This window comes from Oreochromis niloticus, linkage group LG8 (genome assembly GCF_001858045.2).
Source record: "Oreochromis niloticus isolate F11D_XX linkage group LG8, O_niloticus_UMD_NMBU, whole genome shotgun sequence".
Taxonomy (NCBI): domain Eukaryota; kingdom Metazoa; phylum Chordata; class Actinopteri; order Cichliformes; family Cichlidae; genus Oreochromis; species Oreochromis niloticus.
The window spans coordinates 5,694,674-5,714,148 of record NC_031973.2 but is presented as its reverse complement, the minus strand read 5'-3'; the positions used below and the strand labels follow the sequence as shown (position 1 = coordinate 5,714,148).

Genomic DNA, 19,475 nt, shown 5'->3' with positions numbered 1-19,475 from the left:
AAACCCACTGCTATGGAGAGTATGTAAAGCTTTGGAAAGCAATTAAGGCGGCAGCTCAGAATACACGAGAGGGGGGTGTCTCTTTTCTCGTCATTGTCCCTGCTCTGACAAACGCTGACAGGTACTGTGATGTGGATGGCTGAGCTTGAATTTATGAAATATTCATTTTAACACAGAGGGAAGGTGGGGGTGGCCTATGTATAATTTATAACATCTGTATTTATGTTGAGATGTCATGTGCTTTTTGGGGGAATCTTCATGCTTTCATTTCTCAAAGTGGTAATAATCAGATTGCTTTCAATGTGGTAGTCTTCAGTGTTGTCAGTGCAGGACTGCACAAACATGGATGCAGAGCAATCACTGGTATTGCACTCAGGCCCGACTGCAATAAACGGCCGGCAGGGTGAATTGAGTGGATGTAGCACAACACAAGCAGGAAGATGAGGCTAATGTGAGCACGTGAATACAGGGGCTGAAGGGTAGAGGATTAAATGAAGCAGTAGAGGACTTCTTGCCCCTCCCCCTGCACCAGTCCATTCCTCTAGCTACACCAGGTTTATTGTACATTATGGTAATTTAAAGGAATAAAGCAACAGCACAGACACAGAAAATACAATGATCTCCCGATTCGGACCAGCAGCATAGGCACTATGAGCGGCCACTCAACCTGTGTTTAGGAGACTGCAGATTCACAGATTGTGGGGGGAATTTTTTGTTGTTTGATGGGGCAAACTGAGTGGTTTTATAATAAATCCATGGAGCAAACGGAGAAACAAGAAGTGTGTCTGAGCCGCAGTCATACAATGACAGCCCTGGCACCGTGGTCTCGACTGGCATAAGGCAGTCTGGTGTGCCAGGTGCTGATAAGGGGATTGCTTGGCACAGCAGATCATACTCCGTCTGGGATGTTTGTTTGAGTAACAGCGTGGTAGATACAGGAGTCAATTCTGCTGTCACACCACTATTTGATTTTGTGTGTCACTGCATGCATATCGCATGAGCGAACGGGCATGCGACTGTGTGTGAAGCGCAAACTGCACGCCTAGCTTTAATGCTGACAGAGGGCAAGATTAAATACCCCTCTTCCACCTCAGCAATGCTGTGATGTTTGCTTAGGTGGGGAAGCTTCAAATCCTCTGGGCTTTCCCTTCATTATCAAAGCCCGCTTATCCTGTGAGATACAAGATAAGATTCTCCTGAGGGAGTGGTTGAACCAACACCCGTCCTGCGAGCTTGTGGGAAAAGCCTGCAAAGGGTCACACGGATCGATAAGGTCAGCCAATCAATCCTGTACAAAAGTTAATTTGGCTTGGATAACCCTTTCATGTCTGAGAGGTTGGAGAGAATGTTTGAGAAAGGTAGGGATGAAAGCAACATGGTGCAAAGGAATCTGCCCACGGGAAGGTAATGTAATGACAGGTTGGGAAAAAGCGCGTGAGTGCCAATCACATGACTCCAAATGTAGGATATAGTCTGTAAGATATGTGTAGAGTGTGTACACACTGCACGCCCACACACTGCTGACAGACTGACAGTATTGCCGTTTGGCTGTCAATCAAAAGAAGCATTTTGAAGCATCCGGGCGACTTGCATTTCGTGTCCTCAATTTGATACGCAGAAAGAGCCACAGTCCACATTCTCAGACTCATGTCTTTATCTATCAAAGTAAGTGAAATAAATAACAAGTTGTACTCTGCACGCTAAGCCGACACGTGTCAGCGAATGCGACGTAATCACAACAAGACACTGACATTCTCGCCTGAAGAAGGTGTCATCAAACCGCTGACGCATGAATGCAGAGAAACACACATCAGCAATCAATATTCATAACAGATCATTTGCAGCATATATAGCTGGAAGGAAAAGTAATAAATACTGATTTCATGTGTTTCTTTTGTCCAACAAACAATCTACAATCTGAAGTTATTTAACTATAATTGTACAAACTAGAGAAAAGGCGTCGCATTTGAGAAGCTGGAACATGCAGTTGGCGCTAGCTTGACGAATGACAAATTATTGCTGTTAATCAACAATATATTAGTCAACTAATTGATACAGCACCAGGAAGCAAAGCTTGCAGGCGAGCCAAAACAGGAAGCAAAGAAAAGAAATGAAAATAAAAATAAATAAATAAACAATTGGTTCAGTTTTCTTCATTTCAGTTCACTTTTCATTTCAATTAATACAAATGTCAAACTGTGAAATGTTTAAATGTGTGAAACGGAAGAAGGTAAACATACAAAAGAATCCAAATCACTTGACCAAGAAATATTGAAGAACAGTCAACTCCTTCTCGCTATGTGTTTAAGTCTCCCAGTATCGGATCCACAGACTGTATAAAAAATGAACACAACCTTTCAGCATTTGAAAAGTCAAGTGAAATCAATGCACAGTGCTTTAAATGTGCATTCTTTTTTATGACCAGCAGTGAGTCACTTTCCATATGAGGTTATAGTCTCAACTGACTAGACGATAAAGATGTGTTTAGGTCAGGTGTGATTAACTTCAAAGCCTGCAAAGCAAAAACATCAAAGACATGGCTCAATTACATGAGGACACATCTGCATTATGGTGGTGCTTTTAATTTAACACAAAGAACATCTCTGTTATTGCCCCAAAACCCAGACTCACCTTTAATTCTAAATTAGAGATCTACTCATCTTATCTGGTAACTGTGCGAGAGCTGCGTGGGTGAAAACTCAAAAAAGAGAAGCAGCAGAAAGATATTCACCCTAAGAGATGGAGAATAATGCTAATAATACAAGATTATATCAGGTCCAAAAATACCTCGGCGCTTGTATAACTTTGAGTACAGGCTGAGCTTTTCTAGTCTCACAGGTTATTCATATGCAGAACAAAAGCTGGTGAATATCAATGAGAGCACGACTTGGGTCTGGAAACAAGAAGAACCTCATGATCTTGTTTCAAGGGTTGTAATCAGATAATAGCTGTTGATGACTGGAAATCGGAGGTATTTACAATAACAGATGTTTGCAATTAGGAACCCTTTTACTGTCAATGAATACCATAAAAGGATATTTTTTTGCATGAATTCAGGACAAATTTTAGAGGATGTAAAAGGACGACAAAAAGAGAAGGAAAATATAAAATCAGTGACAACAGGGGGGCTTCTTATTAGTTTCGCCATAAATGTTCGGCAGCACTAAATCACCAATGAATTTCCCATGACATCAGTGTAATGCTGACACATCTGATTTCCATTTCAAGCTGACATGTCTGGTTCATAATCTACTGAGATTCAGTCAGACTCTTACTTTCTGGAGGAAGAGGACGATTCTCTTAACCATTTCAGCTCGCTGCTCCTCCAGGCTGAAGAGCGTCCGCGGCGTGCGGATGAAGACCTTTGTTTTGCCGTAGGCCACGTCGTGGTCGAACCCACAGCCCTGCAGGAGCCTCTTGACTGCTTCTTTGTCTGATGGCAGGTCGTGGTTTGGCCAGGTAAACTCGGAGATCATCTTATATCTGGAGGAAGGACAAAGTGTTTGCATGAAGAAATGTGCACTGTGTGTCAGCAGATTTATGACTTTAAATTTAGATCATTGTGGGAGGAATTAAATATGATCTGGATAACTCTATATATATATTTCACTTTGCTGAGGACTTGTTTTGTTTTTAGAACAAACACCAGCAACTAATTAATCTCCCATCAGCCCTAGCTGTACATTGCGTTTGTTTAGGATGCCAATACCTGCAAAACATCAACATATTAGCAATGCTATAGTTAAATTCAGAGAACACTTTCTGGATATATTTTCATCATCAGATTACATAGATATAACAAGTCCTGGGTTCAAAGACAAACAGTGCAACTCCATCTGATCTTCTCTATACTTCTCCATCTACACTCTCAAAACAAACATCGCATCATCATCTTCTGTTACTTCCTATTCAATGCAGACTTTAGGGGTGGTTGCCAGAGCTCAGGAGGCCATCACTGCTGCCAGATCAAATCAACAGTTTTCAAAACTTTGCCACGTAACAGCTGCGAATAACAGAGTGTGATCTGAGTCATTTCACAGCTGATCCACTGTTAAGGCTGTGATATAATGCCATCACTGAGGAGGACTGGAGTAATGGAGTTGGATGCCTTGTTAGCATGTTATGCAAAAGGCTCATTACTTAATCCTCAATCCACCAGGATTTCTAGGAGGGCAGTGGGTGAATGTGACAGCTGGGGAATAAGGGCGAGGTATAATAATAAGGGCGTTAGTTAACATAATGTACACTGTATGAGATTGATCGCATTATGTTCCATTCGAACAAAACAATCTTACAATTATTATATCTACTATTAGTAGTGATCAGTTCCCAATAAATCATATTTTACTTGTATTTTTAATTAAAAAAAAGAATGTGAAGCTTAAAATGTCAGAGGACGAGTGCTATCAGAGGACTCTAAGAATCCACATCTGTCCTGTAATAGTCTTTAAAGTTTAACCCTGATCTTTTGTTCCGTTTTGGCCTCATTACATTTCTGTAATGAGGCCAAAACAGAACATTCTTATGAACGCTGCTGCATGCAAGACTTTCAACTGTCGAGATTATGGATCTCTTTGATGGCAGATTTTTATTATTAATTTAGTATCCAGTGAAATGTTAATATGCCCATTGTTAATATGCTGATAAGTTCTAAGACCCCAAGTAATGTCTCTGTATATCTCTTTTTTGTCGAAACACAAACAGATTAAAAGAACAGGACACATGAAAAGCCAGAATCAGCTGGTTTTGCAGCCTATTTTCAAAAACATGCTACATTTCAGCTCTAGATACAAAACAGCCAATTTTAGCAGATGTGTTGGTCAACGGGTGAAAGAAATGCACTATACATTACTACTTGCAGTGCATGCATACGTCATACTATATATACTTTGCTGTATACAGCCTATACTACCCGCCTGTCACAGGATAGTTAACAGCAGCACAGAGTCCACAGAACAAACAAGAACTAAACGAGCTCTTGTGAGTTACCCGAATCCCACTGGGGGCATCACGATGGACTGCACCAACAAAACAATGCACTGCAGCACCGTGACAAAGAAGGCAGGAAGTCAGACACAGGTAGTGCACAGAGAATCCAATTACATTTAAAAATAAAGACCCCTGCCTTGCAGACTAAATGGTGTCTCTCTGAAACTCCCCAGGTGTCTGTGTCTGTGTTAAAATAACCACAGAGAACAAAATACACTTGAAGGATAAAAGTAAAGGTATGCAGGATTCTTAATTTACTGTTATTGGATGATTAATATTAGTGGAAGCAGCAAGTTTATGTCAGAATCAGCTAAGGTGATTTTCTATTCTGCCTTACATGTAGCAGTAGCTAATTAGTTTCTTAAAGCTCTGTTTGAATCCACTAAATGTACTGGAATGTAACAACTTGCAATATTAATTATTTTATTATTTATAATAATTATGGTAACATTATGGGTTTTTTTCTTGCTAATAACTTTTGTTTCATGTTTCTTGATCAAAAACGATGTTCAACTTGGACAAATATGTTAAATTTCTTGACTAAATTCCTGTATCGATTTAAGCCTCAGAGGCCAATTATTGCACCTCCAGTTGCAAGCAATTTAGAACTAATTAGAATGTAAACAGGTTTGCAACATGTCGAAGCTTTTGCCTATGAATAAACCATGAGTTTTTAACACAAGTCACTGACTAGTACTTGCTGTTTGTTTGTTATTGTGCCACATTAAAACTGGGTAATTCTTCAACAAATTAAGATGCCCTATCAGCATCCCTCTTCAGTAATTATAATCAAATGTGGGTGTTTTAGAAATGCTTTTAATCAAAAGGACAAAACATTACGCTAAATTACTGTTTAAAAAAGAAGACACTGAAGGGATTATTTTAGAATAGCTGCTAGAGATGCAGCTGATTAGTTGATTGGATTAGATGCAAGCTGATTAGGTTACACAACACAATATTTACACCCCACAGTCAAGACTTTTTGTGCAATATCCTTGATGCCTGACCGATGCACAGCTTCAGGGGTTCAATAACATTTTAATACAGAGTGTTTCAGATGAGGGAAGCTCAGTCTCTTATTGCACAAACATTTTAAAGCTAATCTGACAAGAAAACGTTTTAAAAAATGAACCGTGCACCACAAACCTTCAATCTACCATACTTTCATCTAGCATGAAAAATACATCAAACTATGATTCATAATTGTGGTCATTTTTCCTCAATGGTCTGGCTTAATTGACTGAACCAAATTAATTTACTGCTCACTGAGGAAAAAAAACTTCAAGGTGCAATTAGATCAGGACCACTTGATCTTTAATTAAATGATTTGGTCTGTTGTTGTTCTAATGCTTTGTTGACATGTGCTGCTGTTGGAAAGCATGATTTGCTGCATTCACACTCAGCCTCTTGGGGACTAAAAGAATCAGGAATCCAACCAGTTTTAGATTTGTAAAAAAAATTGGCCAAATCAAATATGCGGAGCTACCCGCTGTGGCGACCCCTTGTGAATAAATAAGTAACTGAAAGTAGGTTATTTTTCTTCTACTTGGACAATATTCATGCTTCAAAAGCCTAAAATTTATATTCATGTGTGTGTTTATTTTAAAATATTGTATGAAATTTATCACATTTGATTGTTTTCTTATTGATGCTGTGTAAATGTGCGACACAGACTTGGAAATACTGTGATGGTTTTGATTCCTTCTTATGCATACAAGTTGTAAATAATTTGGGATGCAGTGTTGGTAAGGTTAAGTGTTTCCCAGCACTGAATATTTGATGTCCCGTGGACATGGTCAGGACGGATGATTGAGGGGTGCTCTCCCTCTCCAAATACTGGCAATTTCAACTTCTTACGTGCAACAAATTGCTGTTTTTTTCCACACAGTTTGTGATGGGCTCGTGTGATAGATAGAAAACAGTAAAAAATGGCACCTAACATTTTATAGGCAAAAAGATTAATCAAAAACATAAATGAAGGATCAATCGACATAGGTGGTTTCAGCCTTGTAAGTGGAAAGTAAAGCCATTCAAAGTGTCCATATATAATTCACTCAAACATCCTTAATCATAATCTCGCCTCTCGCTACAATGTAGCTTGCCATCACCAGTGTGTGAATGTGTGTGTGAATGGGTGGATGACTGGATGTGTAAAGCGCTTTACTAGTCCCTAAGGACCCCAAAGCGCTATACAAATACAGGCCATTTACCATTTAATCATAGGGCAGAGGTGCTTTGAAAGACTGTGTTTTGGCGAACCTTTGTAGGAAGCGAGGGTACGTCTGTCTGTTGGCGAATCCAGCGCGACGCACTCTGACGTTCTCCAGCAGCCCGAGGTATTCCACCTGATGGCGGCAGCGCTCATGCTCAAAGAGCAGAGGGGACTTGACATCGTTGGGCTTGACGCAGCGAACGTAGTAGGGTTCCTGTACAGAGCAACACAAGGTGGATTTATACACCAGCCAATGTTTTCTACTGTAGTGGTGATATACAGCTACTATATGCTCTTCTACAACAGGTGTGTATTCGCCCGGACACCAGAAATAGCAAATACAGGGGAGCTGGGAAGTTGGTCTCACACATTAAGGCTTCACCTCATGAATGCTGTTAGATATTATTCATATTTTTCAGGTGTTTTGCCAGGTATTTGCATGTAGGGAATAAAACTAATGCCTATAACATTCAGACTGTCTTTTATGTCATCTTTTGCATAACTTTCAGATATACTACTGACAAACAAAACACAGTTTTGCACAATAATTTCTTCCAAATTAAACCATATCAGGAAGATAACAGGGAGTAGTTTGGGCAATTAGTTTTTATTAATATTTAGCATCTCTGATGAAGATCATTCCTTTAATACAATCATTTTTACTTGCCCCTAAACATGAACATTTTCTTTAAGTCTGGTCATTTACTTCATGTACTTGAGAGTAATATGTAAAGTAAGGTTGAACAGTTCAAAAAATAAAACTTGCAGTATTGCATATCAGCAAGTGTACAGAGGTTGTGTCATTTAACAGGATTTGTAGTCAGAATCTTTCTCTTCACTTTAATTCCTTCTTAGGAACACATATGGGGTTATAATCCACTGGCTCAATATGAATATTATCTGATGCAGCACTTATGAAAAGGTTCACCTTGGAGGCGAGGTTCTCCACCAATGAGATCATAGAATTTTTGAAGAGTGTTGCAGCCGTCAGCGGTCGCTTGGTGACCTCTGTGATCCTCAGTTTGCCCTCAGGCCACATGGCCTTAAGTACTGGGTTGGAACTGGACAGAGAAAAAGTAAAGAGAGAAGATCAACATTTACAAGACTACTGAGCAAAAAGAGAAGCAGCAGAATTTAATATTTGTCCATGTTAAATGTGACATATGTGTAACATTTCAACAACTTTATTTTATCAAATCCAAACATGACATTTAATGAGACCTATCTAGTCAAGACTGCACACTGCATCACCTGGATTCTTGTGCATCCCCGTCCATATGCATGACAAACAAAACTAGATTTATGACCACCAGTCGGTCATGTTCAAATTTATATCCATATCTGTTAAGACTGATATAATACAATTATAGAAGACTGAGTTGTCCCTGAGTTGTTGTAATAGGACACAACCATCTATTGTCACAGTGAAGTAAAATGTTGACGTTCTGGAGGAAAAAAAAGGGACATCATCATCTTCTCTAATTTGTGTGAATTTTTGTCATAATTAGCATCTGAATTCTTGGGTCATGGCCAAAAACATGTTTTTGTCTTCAGCCTTCAGGATGACCTTCACCTTTGATCACTTAAATCCAATCAATTCACCCTTGAATCCAAGAACTGCCGTTTCTGTTTAGGAAATATCACATTCAAGTGAAGTACAGACAGACAGCATGAAATTATAATGCCTCCAGCAATGCTTGACCCCAGCCTGGATGCATATTGGGGGCATTCTCATAAGGATAACAGCTCCATATGGCTACAACACCATAACATATGTAGCTCAGCATAGCACATACTCTTCCAGCCAAAATTAACCGATCTGCTTTCAAAAATGTCATGATTGTGATTTGTGTTAAGAATGCCATGAACATACATTAGACAGGTAAGGAATTAGTTGATCACATTAATATTCAGGAGGAAAAAAAGCTGAAGAGGATTGGTGAAGAAGAGGAGGAGAAGAGCAAGCTGGGAGAGGATTCATTGTACTAGGCCTTCTTTTCAGAGAGCTGTAATCAGCGTGCTAGAAAGTGAAAGAGACACTTTGAAGAGTGTGTGTGGAGGTGATTGAAAATTGAAGCAGTGTGTATTACTGTGTGTTGTGTTACCTGTTGTACAGCAGTCTCTTGAAATCCTGGAACAGAGTGTCTTTGTTCTTATCAATAAAACCCACCACTGAGTACCTGTAGAAATACAGACAGAGGTAAATGCATGTGTGGACACAGGCTACACATTTTATGCACACTGCTCTCCAAAGAGGCTGTAAAACATATCCCCCAGGACTCACAACGCAGGTGTCGCTCACATTGTCAACAACAAAAACAAGCCACAAATGCATAGGTGAATTTTTATTTCTGCATTTTTAAATCCTTGCAGATCTTCCACACACAGTTTTCAAAGACATTTGCTTCAGTTAATACAGCAAATTCCAGTCAGTGCAACTGAGTGGCATCAACACATTTGGTAAAACAACACTACAGCCGGGTTGTGGTAGAGAGTAGCAGTATTTTGGTCTCGACCAGGCCTCCATTCATCGTCTTCAGATGGTCCAAAATGCAGCTGCTGGCCTGCTAACTGGTACCAAACGGGGAGAGCATATAACCCCAGTTTTAGCTTCTCTACACTGGCTTCCTGTCTCCTACAGGATCCAATTTAAACTTTTACTTTTTGTTTTTAAGCCACTTAACGCCTGAGCCCCTTCTTACCTGTCTGAGCTCCTTTCTGTTTATGCTCCAGGAAAAACCACGAGGCCTAGCTCAAAATTAATGCTATCCATCCCACGGACTAATCTCAACTCTCGTGGCGATAGAGCCTTCTCTGTGGCAGGGCCCAGACTTTGGAACAGTTTTCCCCTAAATATTAGATCTGCACAAACACTTTATCAATTTAAATCACTACTAAAGACACATTTTTAAACACACTATGACCCAAGCATTTTGGTCTTATTTAATAGTCTTAGTTATTGTTTTAATTCTTTTATTTTCCTACCATTGTTTTATATTGTTACTATTGTTTTACATTGTTTCTTTTTAATGGCATTTTTATATTGTTAAGCACTTTGTGCAGCATCGTCTGTCTTGAAATGTGCTATATAAATAAATTTGACTTTGACCTTGAGAAGACTGACAGACGGATTGTATGGCATCAGCAGTGATGCGGACACTGTAGTCCTCTGTTGTGTTGAAAAAAGAGCTGACTGTGAAAGCAACGCTGTCGATTTACCCGTCATTGTACATTTCTACTTATGTCCATGAGCTCTGAGAACTGATATTACTGATATTCCTCCACATTGACAGGATCCAGGTGGTGTGGTTTAGGTATCTGACTATGATGCCTCTTGGTTGCTTTCTGGACGAGGGGTTCTGGGTAAGACCAAGGGTAACCCAGGAAATGATGGAGACACTGGTTTGAGAACACCTCAGGGTCCTACTGGATAAGCTGGAAGAGGTGGCTAAGAAGAGGGAGGGGCTTATGTGCCTGAACTGTTACCCCCATGAGCCAACCCAGATATATATGGATGGATGGATGGATGGATGGATGATTTAGACAGCATCAGTTAAACAGGGAGACCACAATGTGGCCTCCAGCTGCAGTCTAAGGTGTGGAAGAGCAGCTTTAACATCAGGTGCAGGGAGTGAATGTCACATGAATTTTAACTTCAGCATCAGGTGAGGGAAAGTGTGAGTACACCCTGAAGCACAAGTGGAAGGTAAGCTTGTTCTTTTCACCACAGCAGGACTGTAGTGGGGTGTTAATCTGAGAAGAGTGAGCATGTGGGCTTTTATACACTAATCGTCAATAATAACGGACACTGTAGGATTGGCACACTGACAGCAGCTGGGACACTTTACCTAATCCAGTTATCCCAGTAATTTCTGTCCAGTGTTTTAAAGTGGTTGGTGAAATTTTATTGTTGTTTTTCAAATGACAATAATTTTCATGTGAAAACTGTGCGGCTAATATTCAAATCCACTTGGTGTCATGCTAGTTTTTTTTTTAGTTAATCAACAAGAAAACGAATGAACCTTTTTTTAATCATTTTAAAAGCTTGTGGGAAGACACACCAAGAGTTAGCTGTTAGTGGTGACAGCACTGAGGTTGTAAATGAATACAAATATTTAGGGACAGCGATCAAGGAAAATCTGTCATAGGATTCAAACATAAGTGTCAATTACAAGAAAGGATTACAGCAACTGGATCTCATGTGAAAGCTGCAACAGTTTGATTCAATTCAGTTGTATTTATATAGCACTAAATCCCAACAACATTTGCCACTTTATATTTTAAGGTAATAATAGAAAACTCCAACAATCAGACAACTTTGAGCAAGCTCTTGGCGACATTGGGAAGGAAAAACTCCCTTTTAAGAGAAAGAAACATCCGGCAATATCAGGCTCAGGCAGGGGGAGCCAAGAGCCGTGACTGGTTGGTGGTGAGGGGAGGAAGACAGGACAAAGACACGCTGTGGAAGAGAGCCAAAGATAAATGCATGTCATCTATCAAAGACATGAGATGTCTTTGATAGATGCACACTGGCTCTTTTCTTCTATTCACATGTGGAATGTACTCTCCTTCTGTTTTGCTTTATTGGCTGGAATTTTTACTGTCTGTAGTTAATAAGAGCAAATTCAATAAAATTGCACGTCAGCAACAACACAGTTTGGCACAGTCTTAACTGGTGGGAAAGGGCAAAGGTTCAGGGCACCACAATTTCTCATGCTCAGAGATCTTTTATACCTTGTATCACTCTGTCAAACAAATCAGGTGATATCACGTATGTGTACATAGGTATGCCTTGGTTTTTCGAAATATTATTTTTATTCTTAAGGTCTGTATGGGCCTTCTTTGGTTGTATTTATCTCATATAAAAAGGCACAAATGGAACTTCTGAAAAGACAAAGATTACTACTACCACTTGCTTCAGGGAGGGCGTTATGTGATTGCATTACAGAACACATCCTTAGCCTAAACTGCATAAAAACTGTGACAGTTTCCTGAATCTAACAAACAGTTTAAAAATTGTTTACTTAATTCTGCTGAACCACAGAGCTGCACTGTGACATGAGTCTAACAAACAACAATAAATAATTTTAAGTAAATGCATGCTGTTACTGATGCAGCTACTATAAATATTACTCTGCCTCCTGTCTGGTGTAAGACGATCAGGGACCAATCAAGGCCGCCTGTCGAACCTGCTCCTCTGCCTCAGTCATCCCCCTGGGTGGCAGACACTTAGCCTTCACAAATGGGCTCAACATGCTTCCCTGAGAGCACTTTTTGGGAAGCTTAGCCTGTGTGGTTTATTAATTTGAATGGCATCCAAGTAAGTACTCTGGGATTTGGGACTGGGAAATGGTGCTATATTTTTTTTGTGAGACATCATGTAATTAGGATGTCATTTAAATGTTTGAATCTGTCCACCAGTCCTCTTACACAACTGGAATGGGCAGAGTGATTGACTATAATGACACTTTTCACCAATGACTTGGCACATCACTGCCTTTCCAATCCAATTCCCTGTAGATAAAACTATAAATTGATCATTCTGATTTGACACTTTCAGTATGAATCAGTCAAACGGGGTATTTGGGCACTGAGAGCCAATTCTTTAACATCAGTAGCAGATGGTGTAAATGTTGAGGTGGACTAGATAAAAAGATTTGGGGGCTGGTTTAGAGGGAGTTTTACATTTTTTAAAGCATGACTATTATATCTGGAAAACAGTAAGTGAAAATAATGTAAATGTGTTTTTAAAATTAAGTTAACTGGAGAGACATCAAGTTAACAGCACAGTGACCAACTGCACATAAATAATGTGGCTGTGGCTGTTAGCACTGATATTCAAGGTGTGAACAAAAGCCAAATTATATATAAGATAAGGGGTCAAATTAATACTGGATCCCTACAGAAAGCTAACTGCTGAAAAGAAAAAAAAGAACACGGGTTATGAAACAACAATTTGGTTAAAATTCAACTGCAAAGTGTGATTTATTGCCCTGAAAACTATTCAGATTCTTTTAAGAACCAAAACCTCCATCTGCTCCTGAAGTGGGCCAGAGTGCAAGGCTGTGGTTTGAGTCGCCAGCTCTGAGGCATGAATATGTAAAGCTGTGGAAAAGAGGATGAATCATCAGTAAAAGCTTTTCCTGAATAAATAAAAGTCTTAGATACTTACACCACATCTCCTGCATAGTGCCTGATGCGAAAGTCTCTGTCAAACTCCAAACTCTTGTCAGTTGGTGAGAGCTGCAGAGACAGACGAGAAGAGAGAGCAGCGAGTGAGCAATGACACGGTAAAATGTTTCTCAGAACAATGTATTAAAAGCACAGAGCCTTAAGGCAAAGAAAGAGACATTCACCATTTATCTAAAAAATAAAGCAGTGTTACATCAGTGCCGCTTGTTAGTACTGTACAGCCCGTTACCTAAGCTTTCCAATTCAAATCACAAGTGTTCAGAAGCAACTGAAAGCTCTTTGAGATGAAACGTTAAAGCGACACTGCCTTTAAACAACCTGCCAGCAGTTTTTTCAGACATGGACCACAAAATTTCTGCTTTTACCTCCAAAATAAGCAGACAAGGGTCAGATTTACATTTAAGTCCTCTCACTGCTCTTAAAAAATCCCCACACCATCAACAGAGTGGATATCAATGCAACATTATGTACGCCAGGGATAATTAATAAATAAGGTCAAAGTTTTCTTAAGTTGAAGGGCACGTTTTGATTGTTGCTCGATCATCATCATTGCAGGGCCAACACAGCGACAGCCATTCAAGCTGACATTCACAAGTTAACCTAACACGCACCAGAGAGAACATATGCAGGCACTGGAAGAACATGCAAGCTCCACACAGAACTGCCCCAGCAGGCCAGTGGGTTCAAACCCAGGACCTTCTTGCTATGAAAAGTGTAAGGCTGACAGATGCATCAGGGGCAACCTGGGTTTAGGTATGTTACCCAAAGATCCTTAGATATGCAGAGCGAAGGAGCCAGGGATCAAAATTTTGATTAGTAGATGACTCAGCTTATATCCTGAGCCACAGGTGACCCCATAAAAAAACCTTCTGATTTTAGTTTCTTCTCCAGTGCCTTTAATGCAGCTCTCTACATGACAAACTATTAAAGTTAAACTGTATAGAGTGATGGCCAGAGCTGTTACTGCAAAAGTAGATGCAACGGGGCAGAAAACACCAAAACTGTCATCTCTGATAATGTCTCACAGAACAGAGCAGTGAGGGGGGAGGACAGAAAGAAACAAAAGAAGGTGATGAAAACATTGAAGGCACAGGCAATAGACATGACAGTAGAGATGAGACAAGGAGAAAGAAGAGGGATATATGTGGTGTGATTGGAAGAGACAGCAGTAAAAAAATAAAGTGCGTGTGTGTGTGTGATATACTGACACATGTATGTAGGCCAGTGACAGCAGAGCAAAGAGGGAGGAAGCATGAATGGAGAAGCAGAGAAGTCTTCCGCAGCCCTGAAACTCTGATGAGCACATCAGGGTTCTTATTTCATCCACAACTGCACAGCAGCTTGAAATGAAGCGAGTTCATTATGGGCTGTGCCGCTGGGTAAAGTTAGCGTGTGAGTGTGTGTGTGTATGAGTGAGAGGCATCCTGAGATTCTGTCGCAATCCCAAGGAGACACAAGTGATTAGGAAGAGAAGGGTGAGGGTACAGGAAGCAGCAAGATTATTAACAAGGAGAGAAAAAAATAAGCCGTGAAAGCCCCTGGGATGGATATCTAAACATGGGTAGAGAAGGAAAAGCCCTGACAGTCACACAGTATTTCCAGAAGTATACGGACAGGCCTTTGGTCTGACCTTTTAAATGGCCCTTTGTTATAAAAAGTTTGTCTTCTATGATGATAAACAGCTGTTTCATACTCATTTATCAGCAGAAATACTAAAAGCTTGTTCTGGCTCCTCAGATATGTGAAAATATTCTGTTTTGTTTTTTGTTTTGTTTTTTTAAATACACAATTGTAAACTAAATTCTTTGGGGTTTAGACTGCAGGACATTTTGCTCTGTTTTTCCTCCAATTTTGTTAAACATTTTTCTAAAGCAATTAATCTACTAATTACTTGCATAATTAGTTGCCTGGAAGACTGAAAACCGCTAGACAGACTCTAAGGCTACCCTGAACACATGTCCCGTCTATTTCAGGTAAGCTTTAAACCACCAGGGCTGTAAACACGTCACATTCACAGATATTATGCGCTGGGCATGTGTGTGGGGTATAACTAGCAACCAGAAGGTTGGTTGTTTGCAATGGTAAACAGTAAGCGTAAAAGTGTCTTTGCTTGGATTTACAATAAGATAGAAGTGTGGCAGAAACTAGCTTGAGTGCAAGGTTGTCATGGGGGTGAAAAACACAGACTGCAAAGAAGTATACTGGTACCAGGTGCATGATCCATCACTAGAGACACACAAGAAGAATGAAATCACAAAATATGTGTGAGCTTTGCAGGTCTCCGTTTCCAGAGTTTTACAAACTAGAACGGAGTGAACAGAGTAAACGATGTTTCCAAAACTCTCTGTTTCAGGAGGTCCAGAAATGTCAAAGTTGTAGTGTGAACCTAGAGGTAAACCTTTCAAAGGTTACAGACTTTAAAGCAAAAATTTTACTGTGGCTCTACTGCAAGGTTCAGAACTTATCTGAACAAAATTTGCTGCAATGGTTTAATCCTAATCAGTGACAATCCCAAACTTAGGACCAAAACCAAGCCAATCCTTTGTTTTGAAGAAAAGCCACAACATGCACAAACAGAAATTTGCAAAAGACCGACTGCCATCGCCTTTTTTGTGTCAGAGAAAGCCACCCTCAGTATTTATGCTTCACTAAGAACATCCTGATTTGCATAACAAATTGATTATCTCATTTTACACGCTGGAATAAAGAAAAGCCTCACACTTCCCAAAATATTTTAGATGCTGTTCTGAACTTCCCTTTCCTGTTGCTACTTGCACAAGCGTAGAATTTTTTGAAAGCTTGGCATGGAACAAATTTAACTGTGCAGAGCCCCAAGCTCAACCTCATCTAACACCTCTGAGATGAACTGGAACACCAGGCCTCATCACCTGTCAGTGCTGGACCTCCCTGCTGCTCTTCTATCTGGGCTGAAAAAAGACTACTGTGTCAGATCAATACCAATGATCCTGGAATATCTAAAAATCCCATAAAAAATATTTATCTTTATTTTTGGTTATTAGTGTGGATGCTGATTAAGCATCCAAAGTATTTTATTTTTTTTATTACACATTTTATTTATTATTTATACTACATGTCAGGGGTGGGCAACTCCAGGCCTTGAGGGCCGGCGTCCTGCAGGTTTTAGATATAAACCTGGGTCAACACACCTGAATCAAATGATTAGCTCATTACCAGGCTTCTGGAGAACTTCAAGACATGTTGAGGAGGTAATTTAGCCATTTAAATCAGCTGTGTTGGATCAAGGACACATCTAAAACCTGCAGGACACCGGCCCTTGAGGCCTGGCGTTGCCCACCTCTGCTATACGTACTATATAAATTATATTATAGGGTCTAAATTCAATAATAAGTAAGTTCAGTTCATTCAGTAAGTACAGCAAATTTTTCATTTTTCTCTCAAGTGTAGGAGATAAACTGTTTGGAAAAATTAAACACACTTTTCAGGGGTTATTAGCATTAAACACACACCGAAACACAGAACAGACAGACAAACAGATGCTATATCAGACAGACAGCCTGCATCTGTGGGAAGCCATACTTCCCTTCATCCATCCCAATCAGATACACTCCATCTCACACACACACACAAATGCAGGATGCACACATGTAGACGAGACACAAATCTTGGCAGCGCTGTTGTTAGCACCTCCTCCGTGTCTGGGTTTCAGCCTAGCATTAAGTTTGAGACTGCTGTAGTGCTGGCTGCATGCGTGCGTGCACGCGCATCTACGGAGAAAGAAGCCACTTAAAAGAAAGAACAATGGTCAGAATAACGGCACAGAGACTTTGATGTCAGAAGAAATAGCCATGAGCCGGGGTGGATGCATTATTATTAGGTCAACTTAAATCACACCATTTATTCTCAGTGAGACTAGCACTAATATAATCTACAGTACAAACCAGTACTGTGCAGTACTGACTCATATTGTTTTCTACACTATGTTAACAACTTGTATTTTTTGAAAGGTTGTATTTAAAAAGCACAAATATCTTACTATAATAATAGTGTACATATGAATATATCTGACTGTATGTACCATTTCCTCCATAACGGGTGGACCAGTCTGAGTAAACATTGTCACACATGCAGTGATATCTATATTTTTTGTAAATCTCAATTCTTTTGATTTTTTTATGTATCTATATAATTCAAATTATTCACCTGCCAATGGAATGTTATGTTCTCAGTTTGTTTCACATGTAACGTTCAATGCACGCTGCCCGTATATAACTTAACAGTCACCAAAATTTGTATCCACAATGGAATTTCATTTGGGACGCCACTAAATTCCGAGCAATTTTTTTTAAAAGAACCACAGGTTTTTAAGGTAAGTTTAAATATTTTTCTTTATTTTACTTTCTTTATCGTAAAATTAAAAAAAAAAAAAAAAAAAAGGTCTATGACCCATCAGTTTATATAAGCCATCAGTAATGATATATTAAAAGTTAACGATTTTTAATGAGTGTCAGTGATATGGTAGCACATTCAGCTCATGATCCATTAAAATTCAAAGATAAAATTAAAGAATAAACCTTGGTGTTGACCTAGAGTACAGTTTGGGGGAAGGCCTATTAAATGATGATTGTTTGCAAGTTTCACTAAAATTTGACTAAGAGGAGGAGTGATTGTTGTAAACTGTGCACAGATGAATGACTCGCCATGACATAGGTTCATCTGTATTTCAGCTTTATGAGCCAATATTCCTGTAGAAGTCTGTTTTTAATAGATAACAACTAACAGTAGCTTTAATCTTAGAAATCTAAAGACAGAAGCTGCTAAAATGTGAACAAGGCAAAAATGTAAGAATAACTAAAAGAATAACTGCAGAGAAACTCAGTTGTTTCAGTAAAATTAAAAAAAAAAATGCTAGTGATGCTAATTTAAGTGGTAGGACACAGTGATTATGGCGAACAGCTTCCCCTCATGATTGTAAATATGCAGAACAGCCTCTGTGCAGAACAGAGAGTGAGAAAGTGTAGAAAAAGTACAAAACATATGAAAAGACCACAAGAGAGTTCCCAAAGCCCAAGGTGTTCCTGGTCACCAAAATGCTTGCTTTATCTGATTTGCAGTTTAAAATTTGAATGGACGATGCTAGTTTAAAATTAATTTTCATTTTCACAAAGAAACACAGAAGCACGACCACTCTGGCCTTCGTTTCACCCTGTTCTGCTTTAAAAATGAAATGCATGTTTAGCAGAAATTACTGCCGACAGCCAAACCAATTAATTAAAAACAGAAAAGGACTTCAGGTACAGCCAAAACCATAAAACGAAACTGAGGAAGAGGAAAGAATGATGGGGTAATATCAAAATGGAAACGAGATAGGCAGAACAAAATTTAATTTAATTTAACCTCAAAATAACGAGCATTAAAATCATTGTGATAAAAGGATAGAAGGCAGAAGAGACGAGGCAACAAGAGATGGGAGGATTTAAATACAGAGAGAAGAAGCAGAGCGAGAGCTGAGGTGAGAAGGCGAGAGACAGAGGGGGGGAAATGACAAGAACTGTGGGCCGAGCGCGCCAGGTACACAGTGTAACATAAGCTGGTGTCAAAACGACAAAAAGCAATGATAAGAAGCTTCCACACGTCATTTTCACTTTTTCCTTTTATTGATGTGACATGTTTCAACATTTATTAGCAAAGAAAAGACGAGATAAAAACAACCAGGACAGAGCTGACAGCAGAAACTGAAGCAGAGGTTACTCATTCTTCTTCAGTATGTTCAGAACATACCTGACCATGAAGATAAAGGACTGAAGCAGCACTAAGAGCCATACATCAGGCTTTGGCAACATATATGTAATTGGAAAGATCAACAAAGAGAGAGGTGACAAGTGTAAAAGAAAAAATGGAAAATGTGAGGCTACAGCTTCCACAGACACTGGTTTTGAACTCAGCAGACCTGCTATAGGAGTTACTTGTTAGATCTCTTCAGGTCCACTCAAACAAGAAACATGATTTTGATAATTCCTCTGGTAGAGTTCAGACACTTGGAGAATAGTTCTTCATTAAAACCTCCAAAGTATGTCAAGCACCCATCCGACAGTATGCATGG

General features: G+C 39.5%; 1 protein-coding gene across 3 annotated transcripts in view; it reads right to left on the bottom strand.

The window, feature by feature from the left end:
- Positions 1-19,475, bottom strand: part of myo1d (myosin 1D) — a 115,328-nt gene that overhangs the window by 55,125 nt on the left and 40,728 nt on the right. For 2 of the 3 annotated variants that reach the window (XM_005453774.4, XM_005453773.4), the window contains exons 12-16: positions 13,374-13,444; positions 9,307-9,381; positions 8,130-8,262; positions 7,249-7,415; positions 3,276-3,483 (exon numbers count right to left, since the gene is read on the bottom strand). In XM_005453774.4, the coding sequence (XP_005453831.1) occupies positions 3,276-3,483; positions 7,249-7,415; positions 8,130-8,262; positions 9,307-9,381; positions 13,374-13,444 (654 nt within the window). Of the gene's footprint in view, positions 1-3,275; positions 3,484-7,248; positions 7,416-8,129; positions 8,263-9,306; positions 9,382-13,163; positions 13,307-13,373; positions 13,445-19,475 lie in introns of those variants that run through there. The other variant, XM_013273448.3, reaches the window with a different exon arrangement.